Source organism: Falco punctatus (genome assembly GCF_963210335.1).
Source record: "Falco punctatus genome assembly, chromosome: 1".
NCBI lineage: Eukaryota > Metazoa > Chordata > Aves > Falconiformes > Falconidae > Falco > Falco punctatus.
The window spans coordinates 117051289-117072198 of record NC_137580.1 but is presented as its reverse complement, the minus strand read 5'-3'; the positions used below and the strand labels follow the sequence as shown (position 1 = coordinate 117072198).

The 20910-nt window shown below is 50.2% G+C and overlaps 3 protein-coding genes across 8 annotated transcripts in view; 2 read left to right on the top strand and 1 right to left on the bottom strand.

The window, feature by feature from the left end:
• NDEL1 (nudE neurodevelopment protein 1 like 1) overlaps window positions 1–17478 on the top strand; it is a 29245-nt gene extending 11767 nt beyond the window's left edge. For 3 of the 4 annotated variants that reach the window (XM_080367529.1, XM_080367527.1, XM_080367530.1), the window contains exons 4-9: window positions 478–626; window positions 1673–1809; window positions 3897–4070; window positions 4885–4976; window positions 7329–7480; window positions 15743–17478. In XM_080367529.1, the coding sequence (XP_080223655.1) occupies window positions 478–626; window positions 1673–1809; window positions 3897–4070; window positions 4885–4976; window positions 7329–7480; window positions 15743–15830 (792 nt within the window). In that variant the 3' untranslated portion in view covers window positions 15831–17478. Of the gene's footprint in view, window positions 1–477; window positions 627–1672; window positions 1810–3896; window positions 4071–4884; window positions 4977–7328; window positions 7481–10587; window positions 10623–15742 lie in introns of all 4 variants that reach the window. The other variant, XM_080367528.1, reaches the window with a different exon arrangement.
• CCDC42 (coiled-coil domain containing 42) overlaps window positions 4219–20910 on the top strand; it is a 176405-nt gene continuing 159713 nt past the window's right edge. Inside the window, exon 1 of the mRNA XM_080367618.1 lies at window positions 4219–4228. The gene's annotated coding sequence lies outside the window, so the exon portion shown is untranslated. The remainder of the gene's footprint in view (window positions 4229–20910) is intronic.
• Window positions 18464–20910, bottom strand: part of MYH10 (myosin heavy chain 10) — a 100607-nt gene continuing 98160 nt past the window's right edge. For all 3 annotated transcript variants that reach the window (XM_080367433.1, XM_080367435.1, XM_080367434.1), the window contains one exon: window positions 18464–20217. In XM_080367433.1, the coding sequence (XP_080223559.1) occupies window positions 20073–20217 (145 nt within the window). In that variant the 3' untranslated portion in view covers window positions 18464–20072. The remainder of the gene's footprint in view (window positions 20218–20910) is intronic.

Below are 20910 nucleotides of genomic sequence, written 5' to 3'. Positions count from 1 at the left end.
CCAGTCTTTCAAAGATGAGCTTGTGGACCTGGAGGTTTTGCAACAGATTTCAGTAGATCTCATTTTTGCTAACGGAGATGTCAGACAATTTCTGGTAACAGTGTGGCTATTGTCAGGGGAGAGGCACTGAAGGGGAGGCTATGTAGTTAGATTTCTCTCTGGCTTCCTAGATATTTGAGACTTCAGAGCAGCTGTCAGTGCAGGCTGTTGGGAACAGATGCAGGGATGCATCTCTGAGCAGCCAGCTGTGTCGTGGCAGGATGTCTGTGCACAGTGCAGCATTTGTGATTTTATGCTGTGTCCAGCTCTGACGTTCAGAGCAGCCTGTTCTTTCTACTTCTCCAATTTGCTCTGTATTACCAGCAATCCCAAATCAGCAAACTGCAGCGAGTATGTTACTTTCTTTGTCCCATTTTACTACTGATGACTTGGAGAGCGTACGCAACTGATATTTATCTCACTGCTTCTTTCTTTCAGGAGAAACTGGAGCACCAGTATGCACAAAGTTACAAGCAAGTGTCGTTGTTAGAGGATGACCTGAGCCAGACACGGGCCATTAAAGATCAGCTGCATAAGTATGTGAGGGAGCTGGAGCAGGCCAACGATGACTTGGAACGTGCAAAGAGGTGAAGACTGCAAACCTCTTCTTTCCTTTAAAGTTTTCACTAGATCTTTTCTTTGCTACCCTGATCATCGTATTATTCCTTAAAGGGGAAAATAACATGCATTCAAAAAAACCCAAACAAACCCAGAGACATTTGATTCTTGAACAGTGCTGTTTACCTTTGGAGTTCACCTCCGTCGGCTGGTAGTGTTACATTACAGCTAGAAAGGCAGGGGACCAAAGTGCTTCGTGTTTCTGTGAGAAACAGGCAGTGCGAGCAGGCTCAGAGCAAGCCAGGCCAGTGCACTGCTTTTAGTACTACCAGCTAGGTAACTTTATAATACATTTGTGATCCTTGTAGCTCAAAGCCCCTTTGAAGTAAGAAGCTAATGCTTTACATAGTCCCTTTTAAATAAAGCAGGCCAAAGGAGTCTCCTCTTCCCTTGCATAACAGCTTAATGACTATAGGGAACAAACGTGCCCTTTATAAATGCATAAAATGAACAGGCTGCTCTTAGCAACGCCCCGTTTTGGAGCAGGTCATGCTTCCGTTTTGCTGAATGGGAATTTTGCCATTGATTCAGTGGGACCAGGAATGAGCCTCTGGCTATCTGGCAAAAAGATCTGAAAGCTGAGGCCCTGTTTCCACAAGGCTCTTAACCTCCTGACTAACTTTTGACACTAACTTTTGAGCAAATTGGGTCTTAGCTAATGTCCCAGTGCCCTGCTTTTTGCATTCGCTGGGCTGTTGCCTGTCCAGAGCTCTGGAGAGTACAGCACCACCTGAGCCAGTCAGTGCTTAGGAGCATGGGAAAAGTGGAGATGGGTGCACTGGACTGGCTCTTTCCCAGCTCTTTGGTACATCTCTGAGAGCCAGATGCTATCATGTTCTTTTCATCTGATTTCCCTGCTGCTTTGGAGTTTAGTCCTTTCTAAGAAGCATTTCCATAGCTTTCAAATTACTAACTTGAATGTAGGCCCTGCTAACATTTTTCTTCTGTTATGTTTTTGAATACTCTTTTATGTTGGCTGAGCTGAAGAAACTAATATTCTGGATTTTGTTTCTAGGGCAACAATAGTTTCACTGGAAGACTTTGAACAAAGGCTGAACCAAGCTATTGAGAGAAATGCGTTTTTAGAAAGTGAACTGGATGACAAGGAATCGTTGCTAGTTTCTGTACAGAGATTAAAGGATGAAGCGAGAGGTATGGCTTGCTTGATTAGTTCTGTGTCTTGGTACATTGTTGGCTTGGTAAGAGAGACGTGTAGCAACCAAAGCTCATGTTTACAGAAAGCCTCACATAATGAGACTTGCACTGGATGCGTAATGTAAGCGTTGGGTATTACTAACAGTATGTTCTCTCTTCTTTGTATATCCAGTGTAGCTAAGAGGAAAAATTTCCTCATGTAGGGCAAAGTTAATATCAGATTCATTCAGGATGTTTTAACACAGGTAAGTACAAAATTAGTATGTCTCTTAGATGTAACAGAATATGGGGAAGTGTGCTGCAAAAGTTCCAACTCGCTGTGGTTTTATGCCTTGTATAGGAAGGGAAAGCATAGGAAATGACAGGGAAATACATCATAAATGGTTAAATAACTTTCTTTAAAAATCCCGTCTCCTGTGTTCCTTCTAAACCTCTTGGAAATTGCCTGGTTTATTTAAGATATTCCGGTGAAGACTGTGATAAGACTGGTGTGATCTGAGATGTTTGGGATAGTGTTCTGGGATGTCATCAGGAGTTGAGGATTCCCCAGTGGATTAGGCTCTGAGGATGCTGGAGATGCATTTTTTTTTTTTTTAATGGTTGATGGAAACTAATTTCTCTAACAGTGGTGATGATCTGCTCCTCAGCCTGTGCCTGCCTTTAATGTAGTTTAGTGGTTTTCAACTGTGTTTCCCAAGTGAAGCTTTTCTAAAATAATTCCTCAGTTAAGGCCTAGACCTGAGTGTGAGACAACACACTTGACAACAGGCTGGGATTTTTTTGTTGTTGTTCTCCTTTGTGAAGTTCTTTGGACCATGCTCGTTCTCCACAAATTGAAAGCTTTTATTGGAAGCACAGGAATTTTATAATAAATATGAAAAGGGAAATACATGTGTTGTAGTTTGGTGTTAGTGTAATAATACTGGAAAAAACAAAAAAACCTAGGGGACTGTTTTCTAGAACACTGGAATGATATGCAGAAAAGACATCTTGTTTCTTGGATGAGTCATTTGGAAATTTTTAGTGTTTGTTAGGGTAACAAAGCTACATGTTATTCCCCCTGACAACAGCCCCTTGACAGCAAGCAGGAACACTAACCACTAAAAGAACTGATACAGTGTCAAAGTCAAATATTTCTGATTAAATAGTCACAAATCCTCTGCTAGGAGCCTAAATAGTTTTTCATTTCAGCTGTGCTGTTTTACTTAAAATCAGGTCTAAATATTTGTGAGAACTTAAAAGCCACAATGTACAACTAATTTTGCTCTTGCACGTTATACCAGATTGAGGCAAGGAATAAGAAGTCTGTGAAAGATTAAGTTGCTGTACCCAAAAAGAAACAACCCCCTTGTAATCTATAGTTTATTTGTGTCTAGTCCCTTCTAAGGATTTTATAGATTCAATGCTGAGCTGTGCTGGATGCTCTTTGTAGCAAAGGTGTGTGGAAATGGGAGGGGACAAGGTAGGGGTAAGCGGCAGTCTGGAGAGGAGGTGAGAATAAAACATGTGTTTCCTAATCTCTAGTCTCTTTCCCTGTGGTTTGGACTACCCAGCCTCTCCAGTCTACTCTTCTACTTGTCGAGGTATCAAGAAACTGGGTTCAACCCTTTGACTGTCTCTGGCTAGTGTGGAGTCCTGTGGTATATTAACTGGAAGAATAATGTGGGGAACTGGAAACAAGAATAGGTTATTCTTCCCTTTTTCCAACCTCTGGGCAGGAGCCGAGTGTAGTTCGGCAGGCATTTGTGGCCAGCTGCAGTTTTTGTAGCATGCTTTCCATGGGACTCACGGTACAGGTGGGCAAAAATACCGAGGCTAAATCACCAGCTGTGCTCACTGGGACCACACAGTGCTGTGGTCCAGCGAGGGCTCTGTCTGCTGCCTCTCTGCTCCCAGCTGTCATGGGAAATGATGGTGCTGGGCTGTGGCTGCTCTGAGGTGGGGGAAAGCAAGCAGCAGGCAATTAATACAGGGTTGTCACAAAGTGTCTCCTCCTCCTCCCTCCCAAATGAATAGAGAGAGTGTTTGTTTGAGAAATCGGTCGCTAATATGGGGGGTTTGTTTGTTTTTCCCTTGACCCTTAGACTTACGGCAAGAGCTGGCAGTACGGGAAAGACAACAAGAAGTCACCCGAAAGTCAGCACCCAGTTCTCCGACTCTAGACTGTGAAAAGATGGATTCAGCTGTCCAGGCATCTCTCTCCTTGCCAGCTACGCCTGTTGGAAAAGGATCAGAAAATAGTTTTCCTTCCCCAAAAGGTATAAGTCATAGAAACTGTGTCTAGTTGTTCGGCAGTATGTTCAGCTTGTTAGCTAACAGTTTCAGACCAAGTGCTTGTTGGTGAATTTGAAGTAAATGCAGGTGGATCCCACAGGTGTGTTGCATAAGGTGTGTTTAAATCCTGGGGCAGCATCAGGTGCATTCAAGGAGTATAATGAGTAAGTAGCACAGGAGAGAAGGGCAGTGAAGCTTAGATAAGATTTTTGAGGGGGCAGGGGGTTGTACTTGGCACTAGGTGCCTGCAGCAGAGCACTGAAGATACCTGGGGTTGCAGGGAAGTGGAGTAGCTGGTATTTCTTCTTAAGTGTGGGGTAGCAGTGGTGAGTAAATGGTAGTCAGTAATTCTAATGGTCTGGGGTCTCTGTTACCGCACATAGTTTTCAGGGGTCATCTCTTCTCTGTGAGACAGCAGGATGTTAGTCTAGTCCCCTTCCCCATCTGGAAGGCTCTGGACAATCACAAGGATTAATACATTATTTTTTCAAATTAGAAAGGGTAGATTCCAGAGGAAGCTCTGGCTGGATTAGATGAATTGCAGGCAATAGCCTTGCAGATGGGAGAGTGCATGAACTCTGCATGTAGGTCTAATGGGAAAGAGGGCAGTGGACAGGAATTAAGCTTTTTCATTTTCCGTGGCTAGTGGTCATGTAGTCTGTGTGTTATTGTGGGATAATTGTATAAAGAGTCTGCAGCAGGATTTTAGATTTACCTTTTTATGTAGAAGTTGATTTATTTACATTTAAAAGAAAAATTGACTGTAGGGCATATAATAAAGCATGTCTGTATTTGCAGCTATACCAAATGGATTTGGTACCAGCCCCCTTACTCCTTCAGCTAGAATATCTGCACTCAACATTGTGGGAGATCTATTACGGAAAGTGGGGGTGAGTGCTCTGAACTGAAGCTCTGTGCTGCTAGTTCTTACTAGCTCTGTGTTGCTGTCGTCGTGCTTTCGTCCTTGTGCACAATTAGAGCAAGGCCTTAGCCCATGCTGAATACGTGCTGTACTTCCCAAATCACCCGTGTTCACTGTTTAGTATGTGATAATCTGTTTTGTGTTTTTTAATTATCTTGATTTGTAAAGTGTGTTACTAAGGTTCTGATGCAGATTTTTGGTGTCAAAATGCATATTTGGAGTAAAAGTTTCTCAAGCACTTTGGTATATGGAGTTAGACAGCAACAGCTATTTTTCCTTACTTTAAACTGGGCCTTGCATCTTCCTCTGTAATGAGGCTAAGATGCAGAGCCTCAGACTCTGGGTGCCTGCTGCACATGAGCAAGGAGCCGAGATCACGCTGCCAGTGTCTCCTCATGTGCCTGGGGAGATCTGCAACAGATGCTGAAAATGGGAAATAAATAATGTCTAGAAACCTTTGGTAAGAAAGTGAGGAAATAAATCAGGAGAAAGCCCAGTGTTCCCATATGTAGTTGATGGGGAAGTGAAATGCGTGAGCCGTTAAAGGGATTACTGCTGTAAGCAGGGAAGAAGTGGTTTAAACATCTGTTACAGTGTTGGTTAGGATGCCAGGCTTTCCAGTTGAACGAAGACATGACTCCCGAGTTAGGAGAAGCTCGTTGACATGCCTCGGTGGTTCGTGTTTTGAGTGGAAGCATGGTTAGCCTTGGTGTCTAGCCTCCGGTGCTGGCTTTCCTCCGTCTCTTGTGGCTAACACTGAGAACAGCAATAGATGCAGTAGAGACAGTTGTTTTAGCAAAGTTTGAAATTGAAAATTACCTCGTTGCTTGCATTTGGAGCCAGTGAGCTCGTAGTTGGTTTGAAAGGGCGGCAGGATGACTCTGGGTTATGGAGTGACGTGTTTAAAATGGGATCATTGTGAGTAAGAGTCTGCAGGGGATTTAGGGAGCTTAATCACAATCCTGTGTGATTACTCTGCAAGGACAGGAAATGCCAAATAAGCATGCTGCTTTCCCAGCCTGCTCTTAGACACACACTCTGCCACTGATACAAAATTCCAGCTTGTGCATTTGTTTAGTAACAATTATAGGATGTTCAGGATTTCTTTGGGTTTGGCTGTTCATAGGATGCCTCATCCCAAGCCTTAGACTCCTTTTCTCTGCAGGAAATTTCCCCTCTGCTTTCTTGCTCGCAGCTGAGACGGGAGTCGCTTGGCACAGATCATGCTGGCTATTTCCAGCTGATAGGTGCTTTGAGACCAAGAGATTGGTAATTATCTCTATCTCCCCATATAGTTGCTAGTAAGCTTACATGGATTTCTAGAAGACTGTGTAGTGTTCACTTATGTGGGGTAGCGTGTCGGTGCCTTATTAATGGAATATTTTTCTATGTGGAACAGGACCAAACCACGTGTTTGGGGAGATGAGCTTTTGTCTCCAGTGCATGCATTTGCACGTGTCTGAATGCCTCCTTGCACAGGGTGGATGTACCAAAGAGTTAAGAGGACTTTCTGCTAGACCAGATGGACATTCGAGTTAAGCCTCAGTTTGTGACAGGCAGCAGAAAGGGCAGGTGATGTTCTGAAGAAGGAAATCAGGCTTTTGCAGGCAGGAGAACAAGGAGTCAGTGGGTGATCCGGAGATTGTCACCTTGTATAGGGGAAAAAGATCTCACCAGGCTTGGCTGGAAGTAGTAGAGATGAGGTACAGGCCACAGAGACAGGCTTAGCTGCTGCCTTAGATTCCTCCTTCTGATGCTGTGGCTGTAGCACTGTTTGTTCTGAAGTGTATCAGTGGGGCTTAGGAAACTGTTTTGGTTTTTTTGCAGGCCAAGATTAAGAAAGAAATGCTAGAAGGCATTGTCCTGAGGAAAAAATTCAACTTCCCAAATATGCAGCTCCTCCCAAAACCTGAGGATTCTGCTTTAGGCTCTGTCTTAGTCTTCCAATTAGCTTATGCCAGCCTTACTGCAGCTGCTGAAGCAAGAAGTTTTGGTAACTTCTGCTAGGAGTTGGCTTCCTTATTTTAAGTAATTAACTGAAAGTGGATATGTTCAAAAATCTGAGCCCTAATGGAACTGAGTCATGCCTAGCAGTCTGCGTCAGCATCTTGTTGTGTGTGTTCCCTTTGGGGTTGGGTAATAGAGAAAATTATAGCTTTGTTCCCTTTTAGTTCAGTTTTTGCCAAAGGTGATCACACTGGGGTCCTGATCATGGTGATCTTGGGGTCATGACAAAGCATGAACTCAAGCAGCAAAATACTTTCTCTTAATGGTATTAATGTTTTGACAATGCTTTTTTTTCCCCTCCCCACTTTCACAGGCCTTAGAATCCAAATTAGCTGCTTGCAGAAATTTTGCAAAGGACCAGGCATCACGGAAATCCTATATTTCAGGGAACGTTAACAGCAGCATGATGAACAGCAATGGCACAAAGTACCCTCATCCGGGGCATACTTCTTTCTTTGACAAAGGGTAAGTAAGGATATATTTTTGCCCTAAAGGGGAGTGCATTTCAGCATGTACTTTGAGCAGAAGTTTTCTTGGCTTGTCGTTAGCCTATCACAGCCTTTTGTCCTATAGGAAAAATAATTTGCGGAGCCAAAGTCTCAAGGGGATGGGGAAGGTGACAGTACTGATTTCTGTAAAGCAAAGAGAAAAGCCAATGTGACTGTCTTCTAGCTGGTAGGATGTCAGTGCCTGTTCTGAAGTAAGTAGTGGTGGAGTTGCTATAGTTACTGGTGTGCTCATGGGGAAGTACATTAACTGCAAATCTGGAGATTCCCTTGGTGAGAACAGCTGAGTGTAGGCAGCAAACGTTCGCTGGGAGGCTGGTGCCCTCTTTGCTCTACTTCCCCCTCTATCAGGGGGAAATTAAACGTCATTAACAGCGTAATTCTGGTGATTGAGGGGGCAACTGCCTCTCTGGCTGTGCTGTGTGTCATCCATGAAGCCAGAAACTGCTTTCACAGGAAAAACTAGCCCACGTGTCTCCTGTGACTTGCCTGTGGTCAGAGCTTCCTCTGGGGTACTGGGAAGTGCTTGAGCAGGAGGGTTCTCCCACAGTTCCTCATAGCGCAGGGCCTCGTGCTTGTGTGAGGAGCCTGAGAAGCGAGGCAAAAAACACAGCGCTCCTCCAGTGTTAGCACTGCGGTATTGTGAGCTGTGCTTGGTGTCACTGGGCAAAACCCCCTCCGTGCTCCCTGCGTGGTAGTAGCCTTCCATGCTAAACCTCAAGCCAGTGCATTTTGATGCCAATATTCAGCACATCCTCAATCCAGAATTTATTTTAGAGAATTAAATGAGCTGTTACCGACCTGAAGAGTGCCATATACAGAGCAGACAAGCTGAGCTTCCTACAATCACCCTCATTTGAGCTGAATTGTGTTGCTATGTGGGTGGCAGGGCAAGTTGCATCTCAGAGTTTTTAGAGCCACTGTTGTTTGCTGCTTTTGGAAAGGAAGAGTTCAGAGACTATCAAAGTCAATGTCACGTGCAAATCAGACTTGTGGGTTGTTCTGTGCTGCAGGGCTGGCTGGGGTCTGTGCACCACTGCAGCAGTGCTCATGCTTGCAGTGCACGGGCTACGTTTCAGGTGCAAGCTGTCAGGGTAGTTGGTAGGGAGAGATTATATCCTGTTCTCAGGAGGCAGCATGACTATATTGAGTTGTAGTGTGAGGAATAAGCTGATTGCTGTGTGGGGGTCAATTCAAATTATCCAGATTGTCATCACGCCTATTATCTGGGCTGGCTGCCTGGAGTTAGGAGCAGGTTGTAGCTGAAAAAGGCTTGGAAACCCAGACTCCTGAAGGGTAACTTCTACAGCAGAGTTGGAGGATGTTAGTGGGCTAGAAAAGGGGGTGGAAATCACTGATGTGCTTATCTGCAAGTTGTTAGAGATCCCTCCACAGCCCTGCTGTCCTGTCCTTCTCCTCTGCACCCCCATATGCTCTTCACAGCGGGGCTGGTGGCCCATGCCTCTCCTCTTGCAACAGCTCCCGCTCTGCGTTACTGCCCCTGTCAAGGTCTGTGCATGCTGGAGGTGTCTGTGACATGTGCACATCTCCACGGCTGCTGTGTAAAACCTGTATAATTGTGTCTGCACGTGTAAGCTAAACTGAGCTGTAACCTAAATGAGGTCAGCCCCATCATGCCCGCACGCTGCCAGCAGTGGCCGAGCTCCCAGCCGCACTGGTTGCTGGCAGACATCAGATCCAGAGTGCATTGTGGTGGCTGGGCATGGGGGGCTGAGCCAAGGCATGCCCTGTCTTCTCCCTTCTCCTCTCTCTCCAGCCCCTGTACTCTCCTCTCTGCCCCTAGTTGTTGCTGGAGCCTGAAACAGCCACGTGTGATCGTGTATCCAATCTAATCTGCAGCCACTGCCCAAAGAACAGCTGGTTGTGTTGTGGTGGGATTAGGACAGAGGTAACTTGGCCACATGGTTACAGTTGCATTTCCTTCCCTTCCTCTACCATTTTGTTGGTTAAAATGTTTGATGAGTCTCTGTCTCCCATCAAACACCTGCTCTTTGCTTGCTGAGTGGAGCTGAGCAGGCAGCTGCAGACAGTGACAGGCAGCAGCTGGCACAGGGGAGTGTTGCTGTAGGGGAGGCCTGGAGGACGGCGGGGCTTGCACCGAGGCTTTGCTGGGAAATCAGAACAGTTAGGACTTACGTAATTTTTAAAAACTCCAAAGAGTCTGGTGTAAGATTAATTTCCTGCAGACTTGTTCCTTCAGGAACATGCTGCTTCTGTCCAGAAGCCAGGACAGGGCAAAACAGCACCTTGAGGGTGTTCTCAGATAGATACTTGTGTTTTTCTGTTTTAATTGTTCTTAATTGGTTAATAACTTCGATCCAGTTGGGGAACAAAATGGCTCTGACCTTGATGGGCTCAGCGGAGGCCTGGCACTTGAACATCAGAGCTGAGGCAGCATGTGAGCCAACATGGGGTGTTTGTTCCTTGGGGCGTTAACTCCTTGTTCACTGCTCTCCTGCTCCCCTTCCTGTGTTCTTGAATGTAAAAAAAAAAAAAAAAAAAAAAAAAGTTCAGTTATTTTTGTGAGTCTGTTGGGTTTTGTTTTAATAAAACAGGCCAGTTTTTTTTTTTGTGAGAAGTGTGTCTGCTTGCACACTTCTAGCAGTCCTGTGAAGCATGTAGGTATATTTACCTGGTGGACACTGTTATCCACAACCCTGACTGTAATACATCAAGCTGTGAGATCAGGGCCGTCTTTCGGTTGCTTAGTCCACCTTATTAAAAAGTTTCCCAGGAAGAAGAGGGAGCTGTAGATAACTTGGGTGCAGGTGAGTAATCCCGTGTCCTGTAATGTGCTTTGCAGTGTTCAGGCTTTTATCTGGGTCGTGCTTTTTCAGTAGTGGAGTGTGATGGGAGTGCTGGTTGTTGCTGAAGTAGGACCCCTTGCCTGCCCGCGCAGAGCAGTCTCATTATGCAGTGGTGGAACAGGAGAGGTCTGGTGAGGTTTTGTGGAACACCTTTGCTTTGCCCCAGTTCTTGCACCCAGGGTTATCCCCAGGAATGTCTTTATTGTGTGCATAAACTGTTTCAATTTTTCTCCACTAGGCGTGAAAAGGTCATATTCCCCACCTTGGTCATGGGTAAATGAATTCATTTGCAATGATAAGCTGCATGCGTTTTAACTTGGTGCTTGGAGGTGCAGAGTTGGTGGTTATGCTAACTGCATGAGGTAGTAGTTCTCTTAGTATTGCAAACTAATAGCTCATGATCAAAGCCTGAGGCTATAATCTCTGTCTTTCTCCTTACTTTAGATAAACTTCTCTAGTGCTGTAACCTGTTGCAACCTGTAAGATTGTGTGCTGCTTGCTTTCTTGATCTGATTAATATTTCTTCAAAGATATGCATGTTTCTGATTGGATCAGTCACATCAGAGATACAGAATGAAGTACTGCTGCTGTTAACTTAGAAAGTTAGTTTGCCCTTTGGTCATGTTTTGCCTCCAATGTTTTGTTGGCTGTCGGTTTGCCGATGCTCCGGTTGCCGTGGTTCTGGCTAATGGGAAAGCAAACGAAGGCACAGATGTGCTGGGAGCCAGCCAGAATTGCCGAGCGGGGAGAGTGGACAGCACGGTCTGAAGCGCAGGGAGACAGCAGTGCTCCTGCTCGGTGTCACCACCCCTGCCCGGCGCACCCGGCTGGCACCGTCATGCCAAGGCTGTGCAGGTAGCGGGGCCACGGGCTCTGTGGGAGGGGATCCAGCCACACAGGGGCTCGGTGCACCACCGGCAGCGATGGCGAAGGGTCCTTGTTTATCTGCCTCTCAAGGGAGTGGGAAGGGCTCCCCACGCTGTCAAAAAGCGCAGGTCCTTTACCAGCCTCACCTGCCACAGCCTTGTCCCTGTGCTCCTTATTTCTCTGTGCTGGGTGTTCGTCTGTCTCCTTGTGCTGTTACTGCTGCTTGCAGTAAGTGGCGTGTTTTAAAGCACTCACCTGCCTGGAAGCTCACTCTTCATCTGGTTTTCTTTCGGGGCCAGTTGCCAAGTATGCTTTGACCACATCCATTTACTCCTCAAGCTGGGCTGTTCAGCTACAGGAAAATTTTCTGCTGAGTTTTTGTTGGATACGTAAAGTTGGGGGAGTCTTAGTGATAAGGTGCTAAGTACAAAATACAGCTTGAAATACAGTTTAATGAGCAAAAACCTATCTTTAGCAATCAGGGCAGAGAGCGTGGTTGGAAATGGGCAGAAAATCCACGCCAGTGCAGAGACAGGCAATTGGAAACATCCGTCAGAAACCCTGCAGGGAGCATTTCCAGCAGGGATCGGTGCTTTTGGTGCCATTTGAAGCACCAGAGCGTGGTTTCTCGGGAAGCCTGGAGCAAGGGCACAGCACAGGCTCCACAGAGCACGTTTGGTTGGGTCTGAGGGTCAGCGAAACAAGGCAGAAGCAGGAGGGAAGTGATCTGGCTGGGATTAATCGCTGCAGGCGGGTCCCCAGGCTGCTGGGCAGCTCGGCTCTGTGCAGCAGCCCCGCACGCGTGCCAGGCCTGGCCTGGGCAGAGCAGCCAAGGGCAGGAGCGATGCAGTGCTGGCCGAGACCCTGGGGACTGAGCACAAGGACTTGTCTTCCCAGCTCCCTTCTGAGAGGTTAGGCAGGGGTCATCCAGCCCACTTTATTTGTTACTTTTTACCGTTGCTGTGTTAAACATATTTTCTTTTCCTTTAACCCTGTTTCTAACTGCAGTAATGCTGATCTTTTTTTCCCTTTTTTTTTTTTTTGTGTGCGTTTTCGTGTTACCAACAGAAATCCATGACTGGGTAAGACCTCAGTAAGCTCAGCCATAATGCCAGCTTTCAGTTTGCCCCCCAGTTGCTGCTACTAGTTGAAGCCTTTTCCTGTGCCCCCCTTACTGCACTGGCTTTCAGCAAACCAAAGCCCCTGCTTTATCTCTGTTTCTGCACCGAGGGCAGGATGCAGTGAACGGTGCAGGTAACTGACTGCATGAGCTGATCTGGGGAGAAGCTGCCTCCCTACTGTATTTTTTTTAATCAGCAAACAATGGGGAAACCTCAAAAGGGTTCTAAATGAGGTTTCTATCTTTCTCCATCTTCAGCGGAAAGCCTTCTCATGTCTCCCTTGTGCATCACAGTGCTGTGAGCATTTCACATGTGCGGGTTAACATTTGTAACACAATGCTTGTAGCACTTGTCCTTTTGCTGCCCTGGCTCTGTGATAATAGGGCTTGGTCTCCCTTCTTGTTTCAGGCATTGCTGGATTATTTTTGACACAGGTAATTTAGGCAGAGTCCTGTCATGTCCATGTGGCATCTGTGCTGAGCATCTGATGGTTTCATAGCTTCTGGCCTCGTTTGTGTACCTCTGGGAGATGGAAGAGGGCATCCAAGCTGCTAAACATGACTCTGAGCAGGGGCTGAGGAGGGTTAGAGAGATGTGTCGTTTCATTTAAAAGGAGAAACTGCCTGCAGAGGCAGGTCCATTGGATGGTGACAGCTGCAGGGAGGCGTTCTCCCCACAGGCACAGCTTGGGTGCTGGAAACCTGCTTTGGGAGCAGTTGGTGCCCCAGAAACGGCAATATTCGAAGGTTTGTACTGCTTCCTTCGGCCTGTCCCTGGTGTAGCGCCATGTGCTGATGCCACACATTGGGTTTTGATTCAGCAATGTCGTGTCAGGGAGGCTGACAGGCAGCAGTGGGGAGGCGCCTGGTGGCGGGGAGGGCAGCTGGCTTGGTGCAGAGGGGGATAATGCTTCAAGGTTTGAGCTCTGCAGGGATGTGGACCCTTCTGCCTGGCGTGGTGCAGTGCTTTGGGGAATCGCTGGGTTGCAAGGACAGGCTGCGTGGGGAGTGTTGGCGCTTGCTATGGGCCTGAAAGGGGTCAGTTGTCCCCAGCCTGCCTGTCCCACCGTGCCACGCTGGAGGCAGCACAGCCGGGATGGGGACTGGTGCTCGTTCAGCCGAGCTGCAGCCCTGGCCAGCCTGCCCAGGGTGCTGGCATTGGCCGGGCCGCATCCTGCATGCAGCAGGGACTGGGCACCATCCCGTGGTGTCTGTCAGTCGCAAAGAGTGGCTCTCAATTTAGTGCAGGAAACGTGACAAATCCATAAAGCTTGGCTTTAATGCGACTCATCAAACACAAGCACTTCCAGGCTGCTGATGTTGAATGTCACTTTTCTCTAACCCTTCCCAAAGCCAGCAAACTACTCCATTTTAATCCTGTTTGGCGCTGGGGGTTTTGTTGTGTGTGGTTTTTTTGGTGTTTTTTTTTTTTTTTTTTTTTTCCCTCTCCCTGTCCTACTTGGCAGAGGCACTTTCTAGCTGATAACTAATTTGCAGACTCATGTCGGGATCAGGTTGGCTTCATGCCCCTTCATCCAAAGGCAAATAGTGAAATACATCTGCCCCTAAACCTCTTCCAGCAGCTATTTATTGTGTGCAGCCAGGGAGGCACTTGCCTTTTGAAATGTAGTGAAGCAACACTCAAATGGGAGTTGGAAGTTTCCAGCTTAATGGGGCGGAGGTGGGAAAGGCGGTTTCTCCCTGCTCTGGCCCTGCTGCTGGGATGTGCTTCAGGCTGTGCTAGTGTGGATGTTTAAGAGCAAGAGACAAAAAGGAGACAGCCTGGCTCTAGCGGTGAGCCGTGTCACCATGGGAATCTGTCCTCGCTAGCAAGCGTTGAGATTTTTAGTTCTTCATCTGCTCTTCTGGAAGGGTTTTGTAACTGCCCGGTGCAACGACAGCAGCCTCCTGGGTTTGCTGGCGGGGTTTCCGCATCCCTGATGCGGGAGGTGCGAGGTCAGCAGTGAACGCGAGCCACACAGGAGCCGTGTGGCACGTGAAAGGGAGCATGGAAAGAGCACTGCTCTGTCTGGGGGTGCTGTCGTGAGCCACCCACGTGTGAGGGGCTGGCACACTGGTCCCTTAGGCAGCGATGGCAGCGAGGGGGACGTGCCTCAGAGCGCATACGCCAGGTCCAGCCGGGGACCCCAGAGCCACCAGCTCGCAGGGTGGCTTTTTCATCTGTAGAGCGCTCAGGCCTCTCGTTCTTCCCTTTGCTCGCTGCAGCTTGCTGATCTGAGCAGCAAAGGCTGGCTCGTGCCGTGTCCCTCCTCACACGTGTAGCTCTGCCAGGAGAGATCCGAATGGCACCTTCTGGGGTGCTGGTGATTCGGGCAGAGCCAGTGAGGTGCTGGCAGGGCCCCTTCTTGGCAGCGGGTGGACATCGGGGCAGGGGCTGGCCTGCCTTGCGGGGGTGGGGGGTTCTCCCCCCACCTGTGGTGTTACAAACCTGACCGTGAGGGCAGGGTGCTGCTCTGGGGCAACAGTGGGGGTGGACGTGCTGTCCTGAGACGGGGACAGAATTGCTTCTGGCTGTCAGGGCTGTGGTGGTGGTGATCAGCAGATGGTGAGCCTGGGCAGACGCTGTGTGTTGAGCCCAATTACGGGAAATCTGTCAAAGCTGTAACCCAGTAGAGATGGAGAAGCTGGCAGACCCAAGTGCCACTCTCTCAACCCACCAGGAAGCCAGGTTCTTACTCCCAGCAGCCTGGTGAAGGGGAGAGCCCATGGACCCTGGGGGTGTGGAGGCATCCGGAGCCCCCCCTGCACCCCAGCCAGAGTAGTGTAGTGTAGAGGCGACTCTGCTGTGCTTTAACATGTGCCTGCCTGCCCTCACAGAGCCCGTCGCCATGCGTGTGTCCATCCCCGTGACGGGGCAGAGCTTGTGTAGCCAGCTGTGACGGGCCTGGGGAAGTGGGTGGGGGCGGCCCCAGCCCTGCTGTGCACCCTGCGTGAGGGTGCTGCTGCCTGTGCCCCTCTGTCCTGCTCCTGGGCAAACGGGCGGCTATTCAGAGGGAAGGGGGCTGGCCACGGGGACCGAGCCTCCAGCGCTGTTGTGCCTGGTGCCTTCAGCTGTGTCCACCCCATCGTGTAGCCCCAGCGGGCCCAGGGTCTGTGCAGGAGCCGCTCGTCCTGCCGGGCTGGTGATGTACCTGCTCCGGGTGATGGGTCGGGCACCCACCTGTGTAACCCTGGCTGCGTGTGAGCACCGGTCCTCGCAGCCAGAGGTGGGAGCCCTGATGCTGTCCTGTGTTGGCTCTGCTCCTGCACCACCGAGCAGCCCTACAGTCAGGGTGATGGGTGCAGTGAGGGAGGCGAGGGGTCTGTCTTCCAGTTGCTGGTGATGGGGAGAGGTGAGCGGTGCCGTCTCTGGAGCTGCTCATCACTGTCTCTTGTTGCTTCTCAGGGCAGTAAACGGCTTTGATCAAGGTCCTCCTGGACTGGGAGCCTCTAGACCATCCTCAGCGCCTGGCATGCTCCCCCTGAGTGTATGAGCCCGCGGGAGGTCGTGTTCGGACTTGCGGATGCTTTTCTCGGCCCACCAAGAGAAGAACTGCTCCCAGAATTGTTCCTGTTCCCACGCCGCTGGAACACGACCTGCACCGTGCTGCCAGAGGAGACCCTGTGCTCACGGCCCTTCATGTCCTGTTAATGCAGTTTATTTTCTCCTGTTGCTGTAGCAGATGTTCTCTGACTTGGCCCCACACCCTGTGCCGCGCAAGCTGAGACACGCAGTGCTGTGTTTCAGGGGATGGCCAAACCTTGGCCAGGCAGTCCTCGGCCCCTCGCTTTGTCTTTTCCATAACTTAGGTTTGGCATGACACAAACATTGGCCGCTCCTCTTAAAGGCTCCCCCTCTCCCTGCCCGCTCCAGCATCCTGCTGCCGCCCTCCCAGTAAGGCGCTCAGACTTCTTGAAGGAGGCCCTGGGTGAGGCTCTGCGATGGCACTTTGGACACTTGCACCTGGGAATCGGGTCCAGGTATGTGACTCAGTTACTGCGGCTGAATGCATTACTGCTGGGCAGGCGCGCGGCCGTCGCTGCTGGTGTGTGCCTGACCCTTGCCTTGGGTTGGAGTGGGCAGGGGAGGGCGGGTGGCCCTGGTGGCCCTGCCTGTGCGGGTGGCCCTGGTGGCCCCGGTGATCCTGCCTGTGCGGCAGAGGCAGCCGGGCTGCTGCGGGGCTGCAGCTGAGAGGCAGCCGGGGGTGCTGGGGGGGCAGTGCACTGGGGGTGCCCGTCGCAGGCCCTGCACCCATCAGCTGCAACATCAAATACCTTAGCGCAAGCTGGCAGAGCTGAGCGCTGCTGCAGCGTTCTCCCTTGGTGCTCCTGCACCCACTCGGCCGCGCGGCAGAAGGGTGCTTGGCTGCTGTAGGCGCTGACGGTGCCGCACGGCTTCCCAGCCCCTCGTACCCCACCTTCATCCAGCCCCCGCGACAGCGGCTCCCCGAGAGCCTGAGGAAGCCGCTAGCCCAGCTGGCCACCATGCCCGCGGCCCCCCAGGACCCTGTAACCGTCACAATCATGTTCCAATCTGTGTAATATATGACTGGACTTTACAGTGTCACGACAGGCTTCTGTGACAGTTGTGGGCGGCAGTGTTACCTTGTGGGTCTTTGAAGCAACGTATTTGTGCGATTTCTCTGTCTATGTGCCTCAGAGTTGGTGGATTTTTAAAACGAACCAGCAAACCCAGCCGGGGTTTGATCTGGGGGTTTAGTAATCGTTGTTCCCAGCCTGGTCACATTCAGTTGGTTCCGCAGCTCCAAGTTGGTTTATTTACGAGCGCTGAGGAAAACCCTTGGCCCCAGCAGAAGGGAGGTGGGAAGCCCCCGCCTCACCGTCAGGGTTTGTATGGTCCTCCTTTCCTGCGCATCCTCTGCTGCATTTGACTGTTTACATTTGTTTTATTGTACATAGGTTTGTAAACATAATATCTTTGCCTAAGGTCTTTGTACATAACTTGGGCTTTGTAGCTTTATTTATTCAAAATCTATATGGCATGTTTCAATAGGACAGCGTACCGTCCCACCGTGGCGACACAGATCATGATGTGGTTTAAAACAACAGACAAAAAACAAATGAGTAATCTTCCACAAAAATAAAGTTCTTTTCATGTGGAATCAGTGGATTTTGCAGAAATGGTGCCGGTGCCTGTATTTTGTCATGGAGCGCGTCCAGGGAGGGGGGGTGGCACTGGTTGCTGCCCCCCGGGCCTTGGGCTGCTGGTGCTCCCCGGGGTGCTGCTTGTGCTGCTTGTATTGGGCAGACAGCAGCAGCCTCTGCTCCGGGGGGCACGGCAGGATCCCCGGGGATTTTTGCTGCCTCAGTCTCCCCCAGGGAAGAGGCAGGCTGAGGGTTCTCCTTCCCTTCCCGCGGGCCTGGGGGCCGGCAGGGCTACCCAGCCCCCTGCTGCAGCGTGTGCCCGACACGGGGGCTGGCGGAGCCTCTTGCAGGCGGCTCAGGACCTGCAGCCCCTGGGGGCTGGTCCAGCACCTGCTGCCCATGCTGGCTCTCCACCTGCCGCGGCTGATGGGGCTGGCGGCCCACCCAGCTCCTTCCTCCTGAAAGGCGCCAGTAAGAGGCAGCTGTTCCTGGGGCCGGGAAAAGCCTTTCATCGCCCCGTGCTCGTCGGGGGGAGCAGCAGCCCCTCACGTGGAAGGAGGCACTTGAGTAGGTGCCCGGGACTGAACAGGGCACCGGGAGCTGGTGCTCGCCGAAGGGGTCAGAGCAGCTGCTGCCCCCCTACCCCCGCTCCCTCCTCTCCCTCACTCCCCTCCCCTGGGCCGTGTTTTCTGGGAAGACACAGCAACCGGCCCTCGCCCACCCTGCAGCCTCCGGCCCCACCACAACAGACCCTGCACCTCGTTATACCACCAGCACCCTGGTCCACACTGGGTGAAACGAGGTTTCTGAGCTCCCCTCCCCCTCCGCGCTGCCGTAACAGTTCCAAAGGCTCGGGGCCCAGCCCAGGCTGGTGGTGCTGTATTTTAGCTCAAAATAAAAGGAAAAGCAAGCCAACAGAAGAGGAAGAAGGGAAAAGGCAGCTTCCAATCATATTCTTGTTTATTAAGGTCTATGCCAGCCTCAGGAGTAGCTCTTCTGGTAAGTAAACAGAGCAGGCGGCTGCATCTATAATGAATAAATTTATTGTCTTACAAAAATCATTGTCTAGAAATATGGGTATACAAGAAAACAAGATATTTGCAGTCAGATGCCTGGTGGTCAACAGCCAGTTTGATTAAAAATATCCAAACACACACAACAAAACCTGTGCGACAGATGTTAAAGCTTTTAACCAAAAAAAGGAAATCCATGGTTTTTTGAGCATGTGGCAGAGGAAGTTTCCTAGTTAACACTGATTCATCGTCACTAATATCAATAATACCACTTGGACTAGAGAGGTACATGATATGAAGCACAGTCAAAATTAATACATTAAATCATTGTCATATAGGCAAATTATATATGTAACATTGTCTTAGTACTGTAGTGTCTAAGGCACTTTCTGTAATGTCAGTTTTTCAGCTATTTAAACAAAAAGAATGCTAACTACTCGCTGTAATACTGTTCAAAATAATAATTAAAAAAAAAAACAACCAAAAAAAAAAAAAAAAAAAAAAAAGGATTCACATCCACTGGCATGTTAACTCGTAGGCAGGCAACATCCATCGCTGAACCCCTGCAGCCACCGGCTCCACACGAGCCCCACGCCGCACAGTACGGGCCCTGCTGCGCTGGGCTGGCCCGTGGGCCAGCGCCCCAGGAGCGCCAGGCCGGCTGCTACGGCATCGCCTGTGCCGCCTCTCGCCGCGCGGCCCCGCAGCCTGAGGACTAACTCACTCGGCCATAAATTAATAAATTAATTTTGCCTGTGTTGTATGTTTATTTTCCACTGGTGTTCACATTATACTAGCCTTAATATATACACAGATCTGTTGGGCATGGTAATAGCAGGTCTCTACAAACGCCGAAGTACTGTACAGATGAGGAGCGGTGACGCTGTTTCGGTTATTTCGGTTTGCCTGTACTGCATGAACACTAACTGATGAAGCAGGTGCTGAGAACACTTCAAAGTGATATTGCAGGTTAAAAACGGACACTACTCATTCATCCCTACATTTCCCTCTACACACTTCCCAAGGCCTTTTCACAGTTCGCTCGCTGATTGTGTGCTGATCACAACAATTAGGAGAAAAAAAGAAAGATAACGGGTGCAGTTTGGTCTTCAATGATCCAACAGACTCGATCTAGCCCGGGCCCGTCTGAGCACAGGAGAAATGGAAGGATGCTGGCTGTACAACAAAGCATGCATAGTCATGACAATGGGTCTGTCCCAACCACCTACCCTCTGGGAATGGAGTTTCTGTATCGATTTAAAAAAAAAAAAAAAAAAAAAAGTTTCATCCTTCACATGATGCTTTATAAAATGGCTTTACGATGAGTATCTGGAAAGTAGATGCACTGAACAGAGACGATCCCATTTTGTTTACTATATATAAAAAAGCAGTTGTACCTATATCTGAAGCAGGGTACAGTATGGTGAGGCTGGAGAGCCTTAAGACATAGTTGACCTAGGGTAAGTAACCTTGTAGCATGCCGACGTTTCGTAAGGCAGATTTACGGCCACAAGGCAGTTCGGTGCTCAGGGAAGTCCTCTTCCTCCTCCTCCTCCTCCTCCTCCTCCTGCCGGCTGTTGTGTCAAGGTCTCTGCATGCAAACGGTGCGGCGGGGCTCTACTCGGCAGGGGCCGGCTGCGCTTCGTTCACATCGCTGCCTTTGCTCTCCGCGTCGTCATCCGAGAGCTCCAGCGAGGCCCCCTCGATGTGCAGCTGCCGCCTCCCGGATCGACTTGAGGAGAAGGTGATGGGCCCCCCCCTCCTGCAAACAAGAAGCGGGCAGGGGGGGTCACAGCTCGCCCGCAGCCCCGCTCCCGACACAGCTCCCTGCCGAGCCACGGGGGAACGGGGCAGCTCAGCTCCGCGCCGCCCTCGGCACAGATTTCACACGCGGTGTCCCAACACCCTGTGCTCACACACAGCCTGGCACTCCAGCACCCCTGCTCAGCTCACACCACTGCCTTCGTTTTGCAACTCCCGAGTAACTCGGGGCATCGTCTGTGTACGAGCACCAAGCACAGCCCAAGCGCTGAGCGGCGGGCTCCCTGAGAAAGCACCGACTGCTCGTCTGCGTCTGCAGCAGCCTCGCCACTGCCGACTCCTGCCTGTGCCCGACAGCGCTCGATCGCAGAGACCCGCTGCCACGGAACATGCTGAAACGCTCCCGCCAGGGCGAGGGTCAGGAGAGAAGGGATCAGGGCCAGCCACGGACCCCCCCGCTGCGCTGTCGCCTCTGCGGTGTTTCCCTGTGGCTGGACTGAACTGGCGGCCCCAGGGAAGCTGCCAGGGTCAGCCCCAAAGAGTTGAGGCTCCAGAGTTGTCAGGAATATCCCTGTGGTATGGGCAGCTTCCCGGTGACCATCAGCGGGCTCAGCCAGCACTTCCCAGCAGGCTCCAGTCAGACCCACTCCCTAACACCAGAGCTGGCTGCTGCCCAGGGCCGCAGCACGGAGAC